This window comes from Notolabrus celidotus, chromosome 19 (assembly GCF_009762535.1).
Source record: "Notolabrus celidotus isolate fNotCel1 chromosome 19, fNotCel1.pri, whole genome shotgun sequence".
NCBI classification, from domain to species: domain Eukaryota; kingdom Metazoa; phylum Chordata; class Actinopteri; order Labriformes; family Labridae; genus Notolabrus; species Notolabrus celidotus.
Genome location: NC_048290.1, coordinates 24,795,902 through 24,811,156, shown reverse-complemented (window position 1 = coordinate 24,811,156; position 15,255 = coordinate 24,795,902). Strand labels below are relative to the sequence as shown.

Here is a 15,255-nt window from a genome sequence, read left to right as displayed (position 1 = left end):
CATACACACACACACACACACACACACACACACACACACACACACACACACACACACACACACACACACACACACACACACAGAACTCTTTCTCTTTCAACTTTACATACACTTACCAGCGCTGCATAAAGATCCATATCTTAAATATTACCAACCCCTCTGATAATAATCTTCACACACACATTGAGCTGCTTGACGTGTTTCCATATCACAAAAACAACCTGCGTCCAGGAGGAGCGGGGGCAGGACCCAAACACAAGGGGAAAAAAATCTTATGGTTAAAGCAAAAGAAAAGAAAGAGTGAGGGCAGGTGCTGACCTCCAGAGTTGCTCACATATGTTGTTATCAGTGTAATTATTCTGCTGCAGATTGGTATCTTCTTATCACAGGGAGGCTGGTGCACCAAAGTCCGCCCATCAAACAGCGACTCGGGGCCCAAATTGCATCAATCAGGGTCTTGAGTGCAGCAGTGCTTTGAGTTCTTTAAATTGGTGGAATAACAAATCTACATCCTTTCGTTACCTTAGATTTCAACTTTAGATGGGAAACTGTGAGAAACGAAGCAAGGCGGCAGAAAAACAACAAAGAATTTGACCTGAAACCCCCTCAAAGTACAGCCTGTGGCTGATACCACGGCTCGTTTGCATGAACATCATAAAGCTTAAACTAAAGTGTTACAAAAACTCATTTGGGACTATGATAAAGTTGAATAATTTTTCACTTCCTGTGGTTGCGTTTCATGTTGAACATGTGCATTATGGGTAATGTGCAACACTATGTTATCTATTGTTTGTGGTTTCATTGGTACGTGCATCTCTGTTAACAAGTGAAATGTAAATTTTTTATTCTAATTATTAATACTTCTGTAAAGGCAGCTAAATGTGAGCAGCACTGAAGTCCAAAACAGAGCTCCTTAAGGGGACAATAAAGTGTGTTGTACCATATTGTATCGTATCATATGGTAATGTATGGTATCGTAATGTATGGTATCGTATCATATCGTATTGTATTGTGTCATATCATATATCGTATCGTATCGTAACATATTGTATTGTATCGTATCGTATCGTATTGTGTCATATTGCACTGTACCTCTAAGAGTTTTTCAAAAGTGTCTTGTAGTTATACAGTGACAGCATTTACAAAAAAGGTATTGAAAATGTTTGATTTAAGGAACAGATGCAAATTCACAGTTTGAACAAGTTTGTGCAGGTTACATATCTCAAGAGCTGACCACACTTCAACAACGTCTGTCTCGCTGTTACCCACTAAGCAGCAGACTAAAAAATTGAATCAAAATTATTTCAAGCAAAGCCAATTAACAAGCAATGACATTATAATTTGATTGTGTACATGTTATCTTTTTTTTTCTTAATAAAGTTGCAGTCCTCATTAATGAGGATAGAAAGGTGTACCAATGCATTAATTTTACAATAAGTAAAACATTTTTACGTTTTTTCAATATGTATTTGATCACAGGTAGTTTTAGATCAAAGGATCATTGTTGTTTTATTCAGAAATGTAACTACAAAACTCTCTAAATAGAAGAACAATGTTTTCCTTTAAGACGAAACATTATGCCATTAGTGGATGATTTATGTAGATTTACAAATTGTATCAACATAATAATAGAATTCATCCTTTATCAATGAAGCCAGTGTTATTGAAGTATTTAGTAATCTATGAACAGAGTCTATGACCTTGGAGATACAGGGTTCCTCAAGTAGTGTGAAATTTGGGGAGAAGAAAAAGTTCTTTCAGTAAAGGACGTCTCTATAACACTTGTACAGTTATTAGCTGAGGTTTATGTTCTTACTCCAAACCATCTTCCCAATCTGTGAGTGTTATTGTTAGTGATTTTTCTTTTTGAGAAACTCTGATGAAGTTAACTGAAAATGAAATGTCAAACATCTCAGAACCAGTCTGTTGTTATTTGGAAGATAACTCATTCTCAAGACAGCAATGCTTTATTTCATCTGTTTCACTCACATTATTTAAATGAGCTAGAGCTTTTGCAATGTAACTTGATGCTTTAACTGTAATCATTGGTATATTTATTAGAGAGAGGAAAGAGTCCCTTTTGATTACTTCAGATGCAACTCCATATTCCTTGGTCGGGCTCTGCAGGCTCACAGTGAAGATTTTCACCTGTTTACTGCCCAAATTTGTCCAACTGTCCGTCCGTGTATTTGTGTGCTCCTCTGTGTGTCTGTGTTTGCCTGTCTGTTCGTCAGCCAGCCAACAAGAGGGCAAGAGTGGCCTGGCAGCAGCAGAATTGTAACAGGAAGCAATCACTTCAGGAGCCAAATGACTATCGAGAGGCGTCAGTCATGTTCATGGCTAGAGCAGCGAGGATGTTGCACAGCTTGATATTGAAGATATTTGAAGTCTATTTTCAATTGAATCTCAATTTCACTCTTACTTTTCATCATCCAAATGAACCACAACACGTTTCATTTATGTGCTTCAATTATCATAACTTCAGTGATGACCTGACCTGACCTGCATGTCATCTGTACCTCGCTGTACCCTGTCTTCCGTGCTGATGTGTGTGTGTTTTGCTGCTGTGGTCGCATGATCACTTGTGACAGGGGTCATGAGGGGTCAAGTGGGGTCATGAGTAGTATCCTGACATCCTGCTAGTCTAATCACCTGTTTATTTTTCCAACAAGCAAACTCTGATCCACTCCGGCGGAAGGAGAGAGAGTGAGAAGTGAAAGTGAAAGGAGAGGTTGATTAGGGTTCAGCTTTATTATGATTGATGACTAATATCATGCAGGGATGGGTATCTAGTATTAAATGATATTTATTGGTGCAAAGCGCTGGGATGCCTTGTTTGATGTTAAGTAATGTCTCTTTTTAAACCCTGACCTGTCTGTAGGTTAGAGAATAAGCTCTGTATAAATCGTCCACATATACGGAACTTTATCTGAAAAAGAAGATGAGCTGTCACTGTTTTTCAGTCCAAATATTACAGGTTTTGAAAGGTAAAGTCAAGGGAAATGTGTAGTCAATGCATGCATTAAATTTCCTTCTGCTGAATGGTGCAGCCATGAAAAAGCATTGAGCCAAGGGTTTCAGTATTTCTTTCCATGCAAATATGATTTAACTTAAATGAAGCACTGAAATAAGCAGAAATACAGTATGTGCAACGGGAAATTTAGATTTAGACGATTTTCAATTCTTAAATCTACCTCAACTGGGAATTAAAAAAAAACAATACAACATACTAAGAGTTCATAGATTATATTGAAAGACCATTTATTTTCTACTAGAAAAAGAAACTATTTTAAATTTAAGAATTTCTATTTTTTCCAAAAAGGCAGTCCATTGAGACTACAAGGTTAAACAAGCTCTTCAGTAGTTTAGCTCTTTGCTGCCCTCTTTTGGAAAGTACTAGTTCCTGCTTTGTTTTGCTTGTATTTACAAATCTTCACCACACAGTGGCGCGAGATCACAAGTAACAAAAGAGATCATGGACATGTGAGTGATGTGTTCTTGTTGGGATTATGCAACATTTTTCTATTTAACAAGTAAAGATGAAACGCTCTACAATTGTATGTTTGTTTTACTTGTAGATAAAGTATGTTTTGAACTGTTATCTTTATTTAAGTTTCCTACTTTTAAAAATAGGACAGGAAACGGGGAGAGAGTGTGGAAGAGACCTGCAACAAATAGTGATAGGACTAGGGAGATCGAGATCTGTCCAATGCGATGAGGCCTTCTCGACCTACCAAGCTAACCGGAGGCCTCAACATGATAGTTTTCAAAGAGCTACACAAGAACAGTAACTATTATTTATACAAGCAAGAAATTCATTCTTTGAAAGAAGAAAAAACATAAAAATGAACTATGTCAATAAATAAGCTTTCAGTAGAACGCCACCACAGTTACATTATATTCTTTGAAAGAAATATGATCATTACTCGTAGCCTACAAGCCTGTTATCTTACCTGAACACAATAACTTCACTGAGACTGATGAACAGTCTTGACTTTAAATTCATCAAAAACCATAAAATAATATAATAGTGATATAAATAGTCACTTGTTGCTCAACAATTTTGCAGGAAGTGCATGCAAATAATGCCATTTGCAATGCTCACAGACACAAAGAATATTTTCATCCTGCTTGAATTTGAATAAGATAATACCAGGGAAAGACAGGCTTCACCCATGTATTTCAAATATCAGACGTCCCTCTATGTTTGTACAAGATCTTTCATGGAAAAGGGTCACAAGGGTGAATGTCAAGGTGCATGAAAAACAGTAGCAGTCCCACTTAGTACATCAACTTTACTGAAAACAAAAGTGTGTGTGTGTGTGTGTGTGTGTGTGTGTGTGTGTGTGTGTGTGTGTGTGTGTGTGTGTGTGAATGAATAGTCAAAAAGGTGGAAGTAAATATTGACCACATAGGTGTCTGTTTGTTGCCGACCTTCATGTCTGATCTACACACAAACACACACTTATTTGTGAGTGTACATAGAGTAAATAAATGGCAGTGAACTCTTTGTCAATTTTAACTTTCCCCTACTTCAGCTTATACAGCAACCTTATTATTACACTCACAACTTTACTAACTATGACATGCTTTCCAGAGTGTATTTAGGCTGTACTATTTAAACTTTCATATTTCTTTCTATATAAAAACAGAAGGTGCTGTCATTCTGGCCTTCCTGACCTGTTTGAACAGAGCTTTTGCATCCCACTCCATGTTTGTTTCAAAGCAGGTTTTTTCTTTCTTAGAGTCACTTGTTAAATATTTTATCACCGACAGGAAGAAGGAGGGTCCAGTTACAGAGGGATGACTGACTGCAGGACAGGAGGGCTCCACAGAATGCAGCTAGCTCAACCCACCAGGTGCAAGCAAAATGGGATGGTAATGATCATCAGATATTTAATAGCACATACACGTGACAGGAAAGGCTCTATAGTGATAAGTGATAAAGTAAGACTGATGCTGTGTAGAGGCAGCATCACAGCAGACTTTGTGTAGATAGAATCAGTTGAAAATATTGTAATTTAGTTGTATTTAAAGCTGCAGTAATCCATATATTTAAAGTAACAATGAGAAAGAATCATTGTGTTGTAAAGGGGTCTCTAACAACTGAGAATTTTAGCATCTTTCAGCTCACTGTTTGGGTTTACAGGCCCAGTGTTCCAATTAATGTTTACTTTCACTGCTCTTATTTTCCATACTCTCATCCCTCATGCTTCAGTCTGTAAAAATGTGTAAAAAATTTTGCATTTTGCAATCAAACATCACCAAACAGCCAACGGACTTAGCTAGTCACAATGGTGAATGTATGTGGAGCATTTCAGGGACCGGTGGAGACCAAAAACAGAGCCAAATGGAGAGTAAAAACTGAGCTTCTACCCACCAGGTGGCCAAAAACAGGACTCCAAATGTGTAACACGGTTGAACTCAGTATACTGGCTGTATATCACAGGAGTCTTTAGTCAACATGCTGAACACCTTAACATAATACATTGATGACTTGTCATGGTTGTGCTTACAGCTTTTTGCTTGGATCCAATGTTAAAAGCTTCAAACCTCCAAATTTGGAGGTTTCAGCTTCACTTCTAGGTTAAAGCCTCTATTGTTCATTATTATGTTGATGTATAATCAATCAATACTAGATGGCCTCTTTAAAAAAAACTCTGTTGAAGGGAAAGTTCCTTTAAGTTGTCTTTAAAACAGATTTTGAGGTGTATGTTTTTTGCATTATTTCTAAATTGACTGATTCTACAATTTTCAGAGAATTTTAACACATTTTTGTTTTTTTTTGTGCCTGGGGAACTATATTAACACTACACTTTATATTGTGATTTGTTTCCAAGCATATATTTCTATGCCTTACTCTATGCCTGACAAAGATCTTTTGGCCTTTTGGATTGTAAAACAAAGGGATGATGTTTAAAAAAGAGAGAGAAATATTAATAGGACTCAGTTCAAGCCAAGCTCTACTGAGATGACTAAACTGGAAAGACAGATTGTTCGAGTTGTTTTTTTATTAGAGATGATCTCTGCAGAAAATATCAAAAATGTCCATTGTGTGACTTCAATTTCATTATTTAAAAAAACATGTTTCAAGTGAGTATGGAGTAACTCAAAAAATTGCAGAAAGGTAAACTGAAAACGTTTAGTACAGTTTCATTACAAGACCTGACAGCTTGCTTTGACAGACCTTCAGGTGTAGGTAACACACCTCCTGTTCTGAGCTGACCCCTCCCACATCCTGCATACCTGTATATTAGCTCACCTGTAGCATCAGCAGCACAGAGCCTCCTGTAATCCTCTGGACCCTACCTGTGCATCTTTCTAAAGAAAAAGCTGGTGAGTAGTATGGTTCTTTTTTCCATTTAGTATTTCTTGTAATGTCATTTAGCAAAATTGAATGTTATATATTTTGATATACATGAATATATTTTAGGGTAATTCTACTTTGTTCTATGGTTAAGTTTTATACTTGAGTTTATGGAAAAATCTAAGCAATGATCTAAATCAAAAGTATAACTGAAATAAAATATATTTACCACTTCATTGAAGCAAATTGTTCTTGTTTTCTTGCTCACTTTCATTCAAAGTTGTCATCACAACTATTTGTCTGCGAGTGACGAGATGATAAAAAATGAAATGTAATGACAGTCCATTTCCTGCTGAACAAAGTCTCTCCTTGTGTCACTGGAATTCACTCGGAATATTTTCCCCTATCATTTTCCCAAAGCTCTATCTTTCATCTGAACAAGGAGCTGTCTGTCCCCTGCTCGCTCCTTTGTAGTGTTGTGGGAACGGTGTTGCGAGGATCAGGTGACAGAGAGATAGAGAGGTTCTCTTGACCGCTAACACACAAAAGCAGGCATGCGCGAACGGGACAGAAATACAACCACACACAGACACACACTCACACACACACAAGGACAAAGATGCACTGTCAATATGACACAAGGTTATGAAATGAGGAAAGACAATAATGGTAGCACTTAAAAATTGGAAGCAGGAAGCAGGAAGCAATCTGAATAAAAAAAACCTACTGAAAATAACAAACTGTTTTCACTAACTAACTTTATGATATCTTTTATGGTGTATTGAAAAGCCTTTATTTTTTTATAGCCACTTTCATTTTCTCACTTTTTCCCTGTGTCACACATTCCTTCATTGTCTCTCCTTGAATATGAACATATCTTATTATCAAAGTAAAATAAAACAAGAGAGCGTTCTTGGTGTTTTTAAGAGGCTCGTCTCTGACCCAGACTCGAGCTGTTCTCATTTACATTTTACATTTCAGCTGGATTTGAACAGAGCTAAGATGAACAGACTAAAAAAAAAAAACATCTTGTGATTTTGGATGCTCTTCTAATGACTCCTTCCACCATTTTCAGTGGGTGTTCAGTAGTCTAAATTATGAGGCCCTACTTGGGCTTAAGTCTGGTGCAGTGCTCAGACGAAAAGGCATTTACTCAAGTGGTTGAAAGAGCTTTTCCAGAGCCAGATCTCATGTTACCATTGCATTAAATGACTGCAGTACTCCAGCTTTTAAAGAGGTTATGCATTTTCCTCATGACAAGTGCAATTTGAACATCAGTCCACTTTTTTCTTTTCATGAAAATGAATCTTAAGGAGCTGTGGTGGATATATTGTGGGATTATTCCTCTATGCCACAGTATTGTCCAATTTCCCAGGGTTCTTCCTCTTTGACACGATAGAATACAACACAATACCAGATGATGTGATAGACACGGCACAACACAACACGATACGATACAACACGATACGATTTGATAAGATATGAAATAGTACCACAGAATAAAATATGATACAACATGAACCACTGCGTTTCGATACATCACAATACGACCGGTACGATACCATACGTCGTAATGTGACATGGTCTCAGTTTTAGGGTACGATACATTATTAAACAATACATTACAGTACATTATGACAGGACAGTATAGAATCAGATATGATAAGGCCTGATACAATGTACTAATTGTCCCTTAAAGGAAATCGGTCTTGGACTGCAGGGCTGCACACATTTGGATGCCTCAACAGCAATACCAGCAAATTAAAACAATGAAAAAAATGAATCTTCATGCAAACAGAGAAGTAAAATAATCACCACCACATCTTTGTTCCTCTTTGCAGCTTCCCATCATGTCCTCCAGCATGTCAGTGAGGAGTTTCTCCATGGGCCGTCAGCCTTCCTTCTCCAGCCGTTCTCTGATGGACACAGGCCGCTCTCGCTCCAGGGCTTCCGTCTCTTTCGCAGCAGCCAGCCCGCTGAGCCGCTCGGCCTCCATCAGCCAGGATCTCAACGGGCCAAGCAGCCTGCAGCTCAACGGACTTCACGGCAACAGCGCCAATGAGAAGGAAGCCATGCAGAGTCTCAACAGCCGCCTGGCAAACTACCTGGACAAGGTCGGAAGCACTAAAACAAATATCTTACCTATGTAGCAGCCAGATGGGTGATGGGATGGATCAGGAAATGAAATGATTGATAACAAGTGGACACACATTATTGATCTTTTTAATGTCATTTCTTCAGGTGCGTTCTTTGGAGCGCTCCAACGCAGACCTGGAAATGAAGATCAAGCAGCTGATGATCGACCGCATTCCCAAAGGTCATGACATTGACTCCATGATGGCACAAGCTCATGCTGTGGAGCAAGAGGTAGACAGCACAATGCACAAGCAGCCAAACAGGAAATAATTTATAAACACATGTCTATTTAAACAGTTTTAAATATGTCAATCTAAAAAAGCCTAATGTGATAGTGGCTGTGGATATTTTACATAGACAAAATACTGATGCAAATGTTTGAATTGTAGCAGAGTGAGCCGCCTGCACTTCATCTATGAGTTAACTTATACCAAACCAAGCCTGGAGTTAATGATTATTTTAAAGAAACAGTTACAGTTTAATGAAGCTGGAATGTCTCACTTGACTTCAGTAACCATGTGAAACTCCACTATATAGTTTAAAAGCTCTTTAGTTTTACTTCAGCAGATACTTTATTGTTATGCATCAAGCATTAAATGTAAAAGAAGGTATGAATGTAGTGTAAAGACTAACTTCAGTTAAAGACATTCATTCTGCCATCATGATTTCCCAGGTGAGGAAGAAGACCCTGGAAAATGCTCGTCTCATGTTGGAGATCGATAATGCTAAACTGGCTGCTGATGACTTCAGAATCAAGTGAGTAATGCAGTAGATGATTACACTCTGTTATAATAATGATTTACTACATTAGAATCATTAGTTGTTGCAAATTTGCCCAAATCTAAGATCCTACTTTTTTACATTTTTGATGAGTTTTTTTATTGCTACTTAAAAGAAGGTAGACACTCAATAAGTGTTTTGTTTTTCTCCTCTTTTTCTGAACATCTCTAGATGGGAGACTGAGATGGTGATGTGTCAGTCCGTGGAGCGAGACTGCGTTGCTCTGAAAAAGGCAAAAACCGACCATGAGCAGATCATCGCCTCTCTGAGAGGAGACCTGGACAGCCTGAAAGAGGAACTTTACTTCCTCAAGAAAAACCATGAGGAGGTATATCTGTTAACTGTAACCACCTGTCTTCATTTTCTCCCCTCTCTTTGTACTCCTTTGTCCACATTTAGACAGCATGCAGGTCTTTTAACACTCAGTGTTATCGTGTTTACTTTGGCTGCTCCATTAGTCTACATTTTCCTCATCTCATTTTCATTTTTGGCCCTCTCTCTGACTCTCCGACATGCCCTTACAAACAACAAGCCGTTTGATATCAGACTGACCTCATTTGCTGGACTTAAGAGGTGCTTTTAACAGCCTGAGGGGAGAGTGAAGAACATGAAGAGAGGAGTTAGAGGGAGAGAGGTGGTCTTATGGTTACTACGGACAAAAGGAACAGGTAGATCCGGTTTCCAAACGGGCTCTTTCTGTCTGATCAGCTGATCAGAGGTGCGTGGACTACTTTGCTCTTAGGGGATGAGGAGCTAAGATAAACTTACCCTCTCATCAAAGCAAGGATTGTTATCCTACTTATGTAAGAGGTGTGAATGTCATCAACCTGATCCAATTTATTACGATATTAGAGATTAGTTTCAGAACTTTTTCAAAATGTGGCGCCGGAGAGTTTAAACTTGATTTAGTTTGGATCAGAGCCACAATTTGACTATCAGATAATGAGCTACTCCAGATTTAGAGAGGGATTTTTTAACTAATAGGAAAGGACTATTTTGGATTTGTTAGACCTCTTTGATTACATCTAAAGATCTGATTCTATCAGTGTGAGAGGGATGTGTCGTGCTGGGTTTTCTGTCTTCTGAACTAGTTCATTCTGGGCTGTGAATGCTCTTTATCTGCCTTTATCTACAAAATCTATGTCGGCCCTTTATGTTGTAAATATAGACTTTTCCCACACGAAAATAGAAAAGTAGCATCTCTGGGGCTTAGCAGGGAAATAGGTCATGGATTTCTCGTATGCATCCCCTCCCCAAGCAAGAAAACATTGTGTATAAAAGCAACAACAAAATTTAACCAAATTGTCCAACAAAAGCAGAAACAATGTGATAAATACATATAAAAGCATTGAGACCAGACTACATCACCTTAAACTATAGTGTACTACATTACTCAATAAGAGAGAGTGAAAGAGATCCAGCATGCACACATGAATGGAGAGCAGGAGTATACCTTGAGTTGGTAAGACGAGCTCTGCTCCATCAACTATTGATGGAGAACATCTAAATTATGAAGATGCCCTCACCTTTCGGCAACCCAGTGGTGTAGGATTCACTAGGAACTATGGCACAGGTGTCAGCACCAGAACAATACAGACACATACACACAATTTAATTCACCCCTAAGGTCCTATTAGGTAAAGTTTATAGGCAGGTTTGGAGTCAATGTTGTGCTCTTTTCATCCAAAGAAAAAGGATTATATAGTAATACTTGATAAGTAACAATGTGGCAATACAGTATCTTTAAGTATGTAGTATTTCCTCTCGCCTCCTGCAGGAAATAGAGCAGATGAGGTCTCGTATTGCTCGGGATGAGGTGAATGTGGAGGTGGACTCTGCCAGTGGACCCGAGCTGGGCACCATCCTATCTGACCTGCGCTTGCAGTACGAGGGCATCGTCAAGAAGAACAAGGAACAAGCAGAGCACTGGTACCGCAAGAAGGTGTGCGATAGATCACTTATTTTTAAATCCATCCAAAAAGTATGTTATGAGACTTTAAAACAAGTATTAAATCATTTTATAATACAACACATCTATTTTACGTCCCGTGCAGCTGGAGACGGTGCAGAATGAGGTGAAGGAGAGTAATGAGGCTCTGAGGGGAGCTCAGGGTGAGCTGGTGGAGAGGCAGCGCTTCCTGCAGACCCTGGAGGTGGAGCTGGAGAGTCTGCACAAACAGGTGAGCTGCTGCTTCACCTGAAAATAGAAAATCTGTGTAAAGAAAAGAAAGCTGAACACTGTATTTGTGGTCCCAGAAGGATTTACTGAGAGCTGTTGGAGCATGACACGGTTGTGTTTTTGGCTTAAAAATCTGAAATAGACCTTAGGCTATTCAAACACGGCAAACAGGATTTTAAGATGAGGTCATGAGTATTATCTTTTCACAAAGCCATGTTATGTTAAAGAAATACTGGATTTAAAAGGGATTTATTAAATGAAAACACAGAAAATCCTTACAAAAGTTCAGATTCGGTCACAGACCTGCTTTTTGAATTGTGCACATCAATGCTTCTGTATCATATCAGTGTCTGTGAAGAACCTTTTTTCTGTCTTATAATCCTGTGTTGACGGTAAACACGTTCTCCCACGCTGTCCCAAGTCATGCAGGGAAGTACTGGACTCAGTTTCTAAATTGTATGGGAGTGAGTTTCGGTGGTTAGAGGGGTAATCCTGTCTGAGCAGTGAATGTTTGTTTTGGATGCCAAGGCCTCGTCACTTCACAGTATTTGTTGATAATGGTTTTCATTTCAGAGTCAGGAGACACTGTGATGATGGATACATGCTTGGAATCAAGGAATTATGAATCATTTTGGGATACTTCTTGAAAAGAATCATTGAAACTCATAATAGTGATATCAGATTCAGATACTGCTAATAAGAAGCTCATATCTCCTTACTTTCCGTTCCTCTCCTCAGATCGCAGCGCTGGAAGGTAACCTGGGTGAAACAGGTGTGAAATACTCTACTGAGATGGAGCGGCTGCAGAGCACCCTGAGCCAGCTGGAGGATGACCTCTCCCAGCTCAGGCTGGACATGCAGCGCACCAAGACCGACTATGAGCAGCTCCTTCGCATCAAGCAGAACCTGGAGATGGAGATCGCCACCTACAGGCGTCTGCTGGAGGGAGAGGAAACGTGAGTTGTTGTGAATAAATGGAGGAATAAATGCAGGAAAATCTGGTTTAGTACAATATCACTTTTATTTCACAGTTTTGTTACAGTAGGATTGTAACTTTGGAGCCACTAAGTCAGATCTAGAAAAACAGCTTCATCCCTATCAGGAAGTCTGTTAGGAGAAAAACAGCAGCCAAGTAGGTTGGGGGTTATATTGGAAAAACTCCTAACTGGATTAATAACTAAACCCTTCATTCTTCACTAGTGTCACAGTTAACAGACCAACTTGCAGACGTGCTGACAGTTTTTCCTCCCTAGTTAGGCTTTAAGACAAACGTTCTGGGAGCATCACATCTTTTGGTTTGCATATCAAATTAAAGGATAACCCTTTTTGAATGCAGCCAATCTCTGCTTCAACTAATAGATGGACAACAAATCTTAAATCTACTTGTGTTTCTATATAATTAGTTCTGTGCAATAACAAAAAAAACTGAGATCACACACAAAAGACATTCACTTTGCAAAACAATGTTTAACACAGCTTGAATGACGGAAGCAACATTAGAATAATGAATAAGATGGTACTGATGAAGTTAACATGGAAATGACCCTGTTTTTCGCCTGTCATGTGATCAGATTTTTTCCTGTAGTTTGTTGTGGGCATGTCATTTTATTCCTGAATGTCAGCTGTTACATGACAGGGATGCTTTTACGAATTAAATACAAAAGACAATACCACTCTCGCTCTAGCTCAATAACCTACTTTAGCATAAAGACTAATACCAGAAGTAAAGTAATAAAACCTTGTTCACTTTCCTTTATTTATACACTATATACTAATAACATACTAATTTTAAATTGGTGAAATTTTGAGTTGATACGCTTATTTTGTCACATTTCACCAGAAACATGCTGTTTCCTGTCTTTATACTCCGCTAACCAGCTGCTTGTTCTCTATTATATTAACTCTACAGACTGAAAATTGGCCTTTCATGTTTTTCTCACTAAGACAGTAAATACGCATATTTCCCAAATTGCTGAGCTATACTGTGAAATGTGGTCATGTTGTTTTCAAGTCTAATTCTGACATTTTTACTCTCCGCCCCCCAGAGTCAAGGAGGTTGCTCCTCCACCAAAGAGTAAGTACTTGGCTTTAAATGTTGAACAGAATGAACAGGTCAATGATTCACTTTTTATTAGTGTGATCACAGCCTGAGGGAAAACCATAGGCTGGGAGAGGGTGACTAAATATTTTATAATAAAGAGTAGAAGTTGAGCAAGCAGATGGATTTCCAAGGGACATTTTGAGGCAGCAAAGTATTTAAGCTGCAGAGAGATGCAAACATAGCATCTACTCTAACACACAGACCTGGGAGGTACTGGCCTAATGAGTGTTATATTGACCTTAAAACAATGCAGACACTGCTAATAGCTTGGCTCCTTAAGCAACAAAACGTGGGTGTGAAATTTTTTTACCCTATGTTGTAAAAGTGTCCTCACTCATCTGACTCACTCAGAGGGATTAGGAAACTGAAAAGGGTTTTTGAAGATTGCAACCATAGAAGAGCAAAATCAACACAGGGAAGTTGAACAGTCAGAGTTGTTGGTATAAACCACATCTTTCATATTTCTTCATGAAGAGGCTTTTGAGGCAGGACATGAAATTCAGTGTGCCAAGATTTAAATGTCATTTTAACTTTCTTTTCACCTGGTTGCTTTTGTTGTTTTTTTTCCTCATCTGTGCCTCGTATATCTTTCCTAATCACCCTCTTATTCAAACAATGTCAGGAGATTTGGCTTTCTATAATCCTCTCACTAAAAGTTGTTCTATCCTTGTCTTTTTTCACCCCTTTTAATTTAATGTTATGAAACCTCTCTCTTCTCCTACAGCTCTATTGTATCATCTGTTTCAATACAGCTTAGTCAGTAATCAGAGTAAATCTCACATGAAAGATTTGAACTCAGTTTTTTCTTATCTTTTCTTTCTCTTACATTTCATCCCCCTAAATCAAATCTCATCCAATGTGATCCCATCTCATCCCCTCTCTGTGCAGAGGAGCCTGATGTTCGCACCAGGAAGATTGTGAAGGTGGTGACTCAGACAATGATCAATGGCAAAGTGGTGGACGAATCCAGCGAGGTGGAGCAGATCGAGGAGACCAAGAAATAAGTAGAGGAGCAAAGATGTGAAGATATTAGAAATGATTGGACAGAAAGTAGCTCAAAATGACAACAGGGTTTGCAGAGAGAGAGAGTGAGGAATAATAGAAGGGATTTGTGTAAGAGTATATTTCACAAGCAATGGAGCGTCATTCCTGTAACATCATATTGAACAGGGTATCTTGGGGGTCATTATCTGGCTTGTAATATTTTGTGTTTTTAGAGAAAGTTTTCCTTCACTTGACTTGGGTATGCCCAGCACTGCTGTACTCTAGCTTTACATGCTTATACTAATTTTGAATAGTCATGTATGTTTGTGTGGGTTGTAGCATTAGACTAACCTTCTTCTCATTACTTTACTAATAGAATGCTTTGTGGCTTAAGGGGATATTTATTTCTTAGTGTGGAAAAGATTACTTAAGTAAATGTAATACATCTCAACTCATTTTACAAGAATATCATTGCTTTGTCTTTGCTGTTTTTTTGTGTTTTTACTCTGAATAAAGTTTCTTTTATCCATGCCATGCAAATTTCTCAATTTTTGGGGCTTTTATACTGAAATGAGAAGTTACTTTTAGCTCTTTATATTTTCCCCATAAAGGAGCTTTGAGCTACATGCTAACATATGCAAGCTGTTCACAATGAATGCAAACATGCAGATGTTTAGCATGATGTGGGCTACACAACAGCAGCATCATCTTTGATACGTACAGAGAGATAGATGTAGCAGACATTTATATACAAATATTGGGACTTAT

The 15,255-nt window shown here is 38.4% G+C and overlaps 1 protein-coding gene across 6 annotated transcripts; it reads left to right on the top strand.

The window, feature by feature from the left end:
• Positions 1 to 3,432: 3,432 nt before the first annotated feature.
• Positions 3,433 to 14,938, top strand: si:ch211-243g18.2 (uncharacterized protein LOC559906 homolog). 6 transcript variants are annotated; one of them, XM_034709017.1, is made up of 11 exons: positions 3,433 to 3,483; positions 4,777 to 4,878; positions 8,149 to 8,421; positions 8,549 to 8,674; positions 9,117 to 9,199; positions 9,395 to 9,551; positions 11,001 to 11,165; positions 11,278 to 11,403; positions 12,141 to 12,358; positions 13,448 to 13,476; positions 14,392 to 14,938. In XM_034709017.1, the coding sequence occupies exons 2-11, from the start codon at positions 4,804 to 4,806 to the stop codon at positions 14,505 to 14,507; spliced, it is 1,368 nt and encodes a 455-aa protein (XP_034564908.1). In that variant the 5' UTR covers positions 3,433 to 3,483; positions 4,777 to 4,803; the 3' UTR covers positions 14,508 to 14,938. The 6 variants fall into 6 exon arrangements, with proteins under 6 accessions (XP_034564908.1, XP_034564907.1, XP_034564910.1 ...); XM_034709016.1 differs by lacking the exon at positions 3,433 to 3,483 and adding an exon at positions 3,637 to 3,787; XM_034709019.1 differs by lacking the exon at positions 3,433 to 3,483 and adding an exon at positions 6,186 to 6,336 and having other exon boundaries at positions 4,772 to 4,878.
• Positions 14,939 to 15,255: the final 317 nt, after the last annotated feature.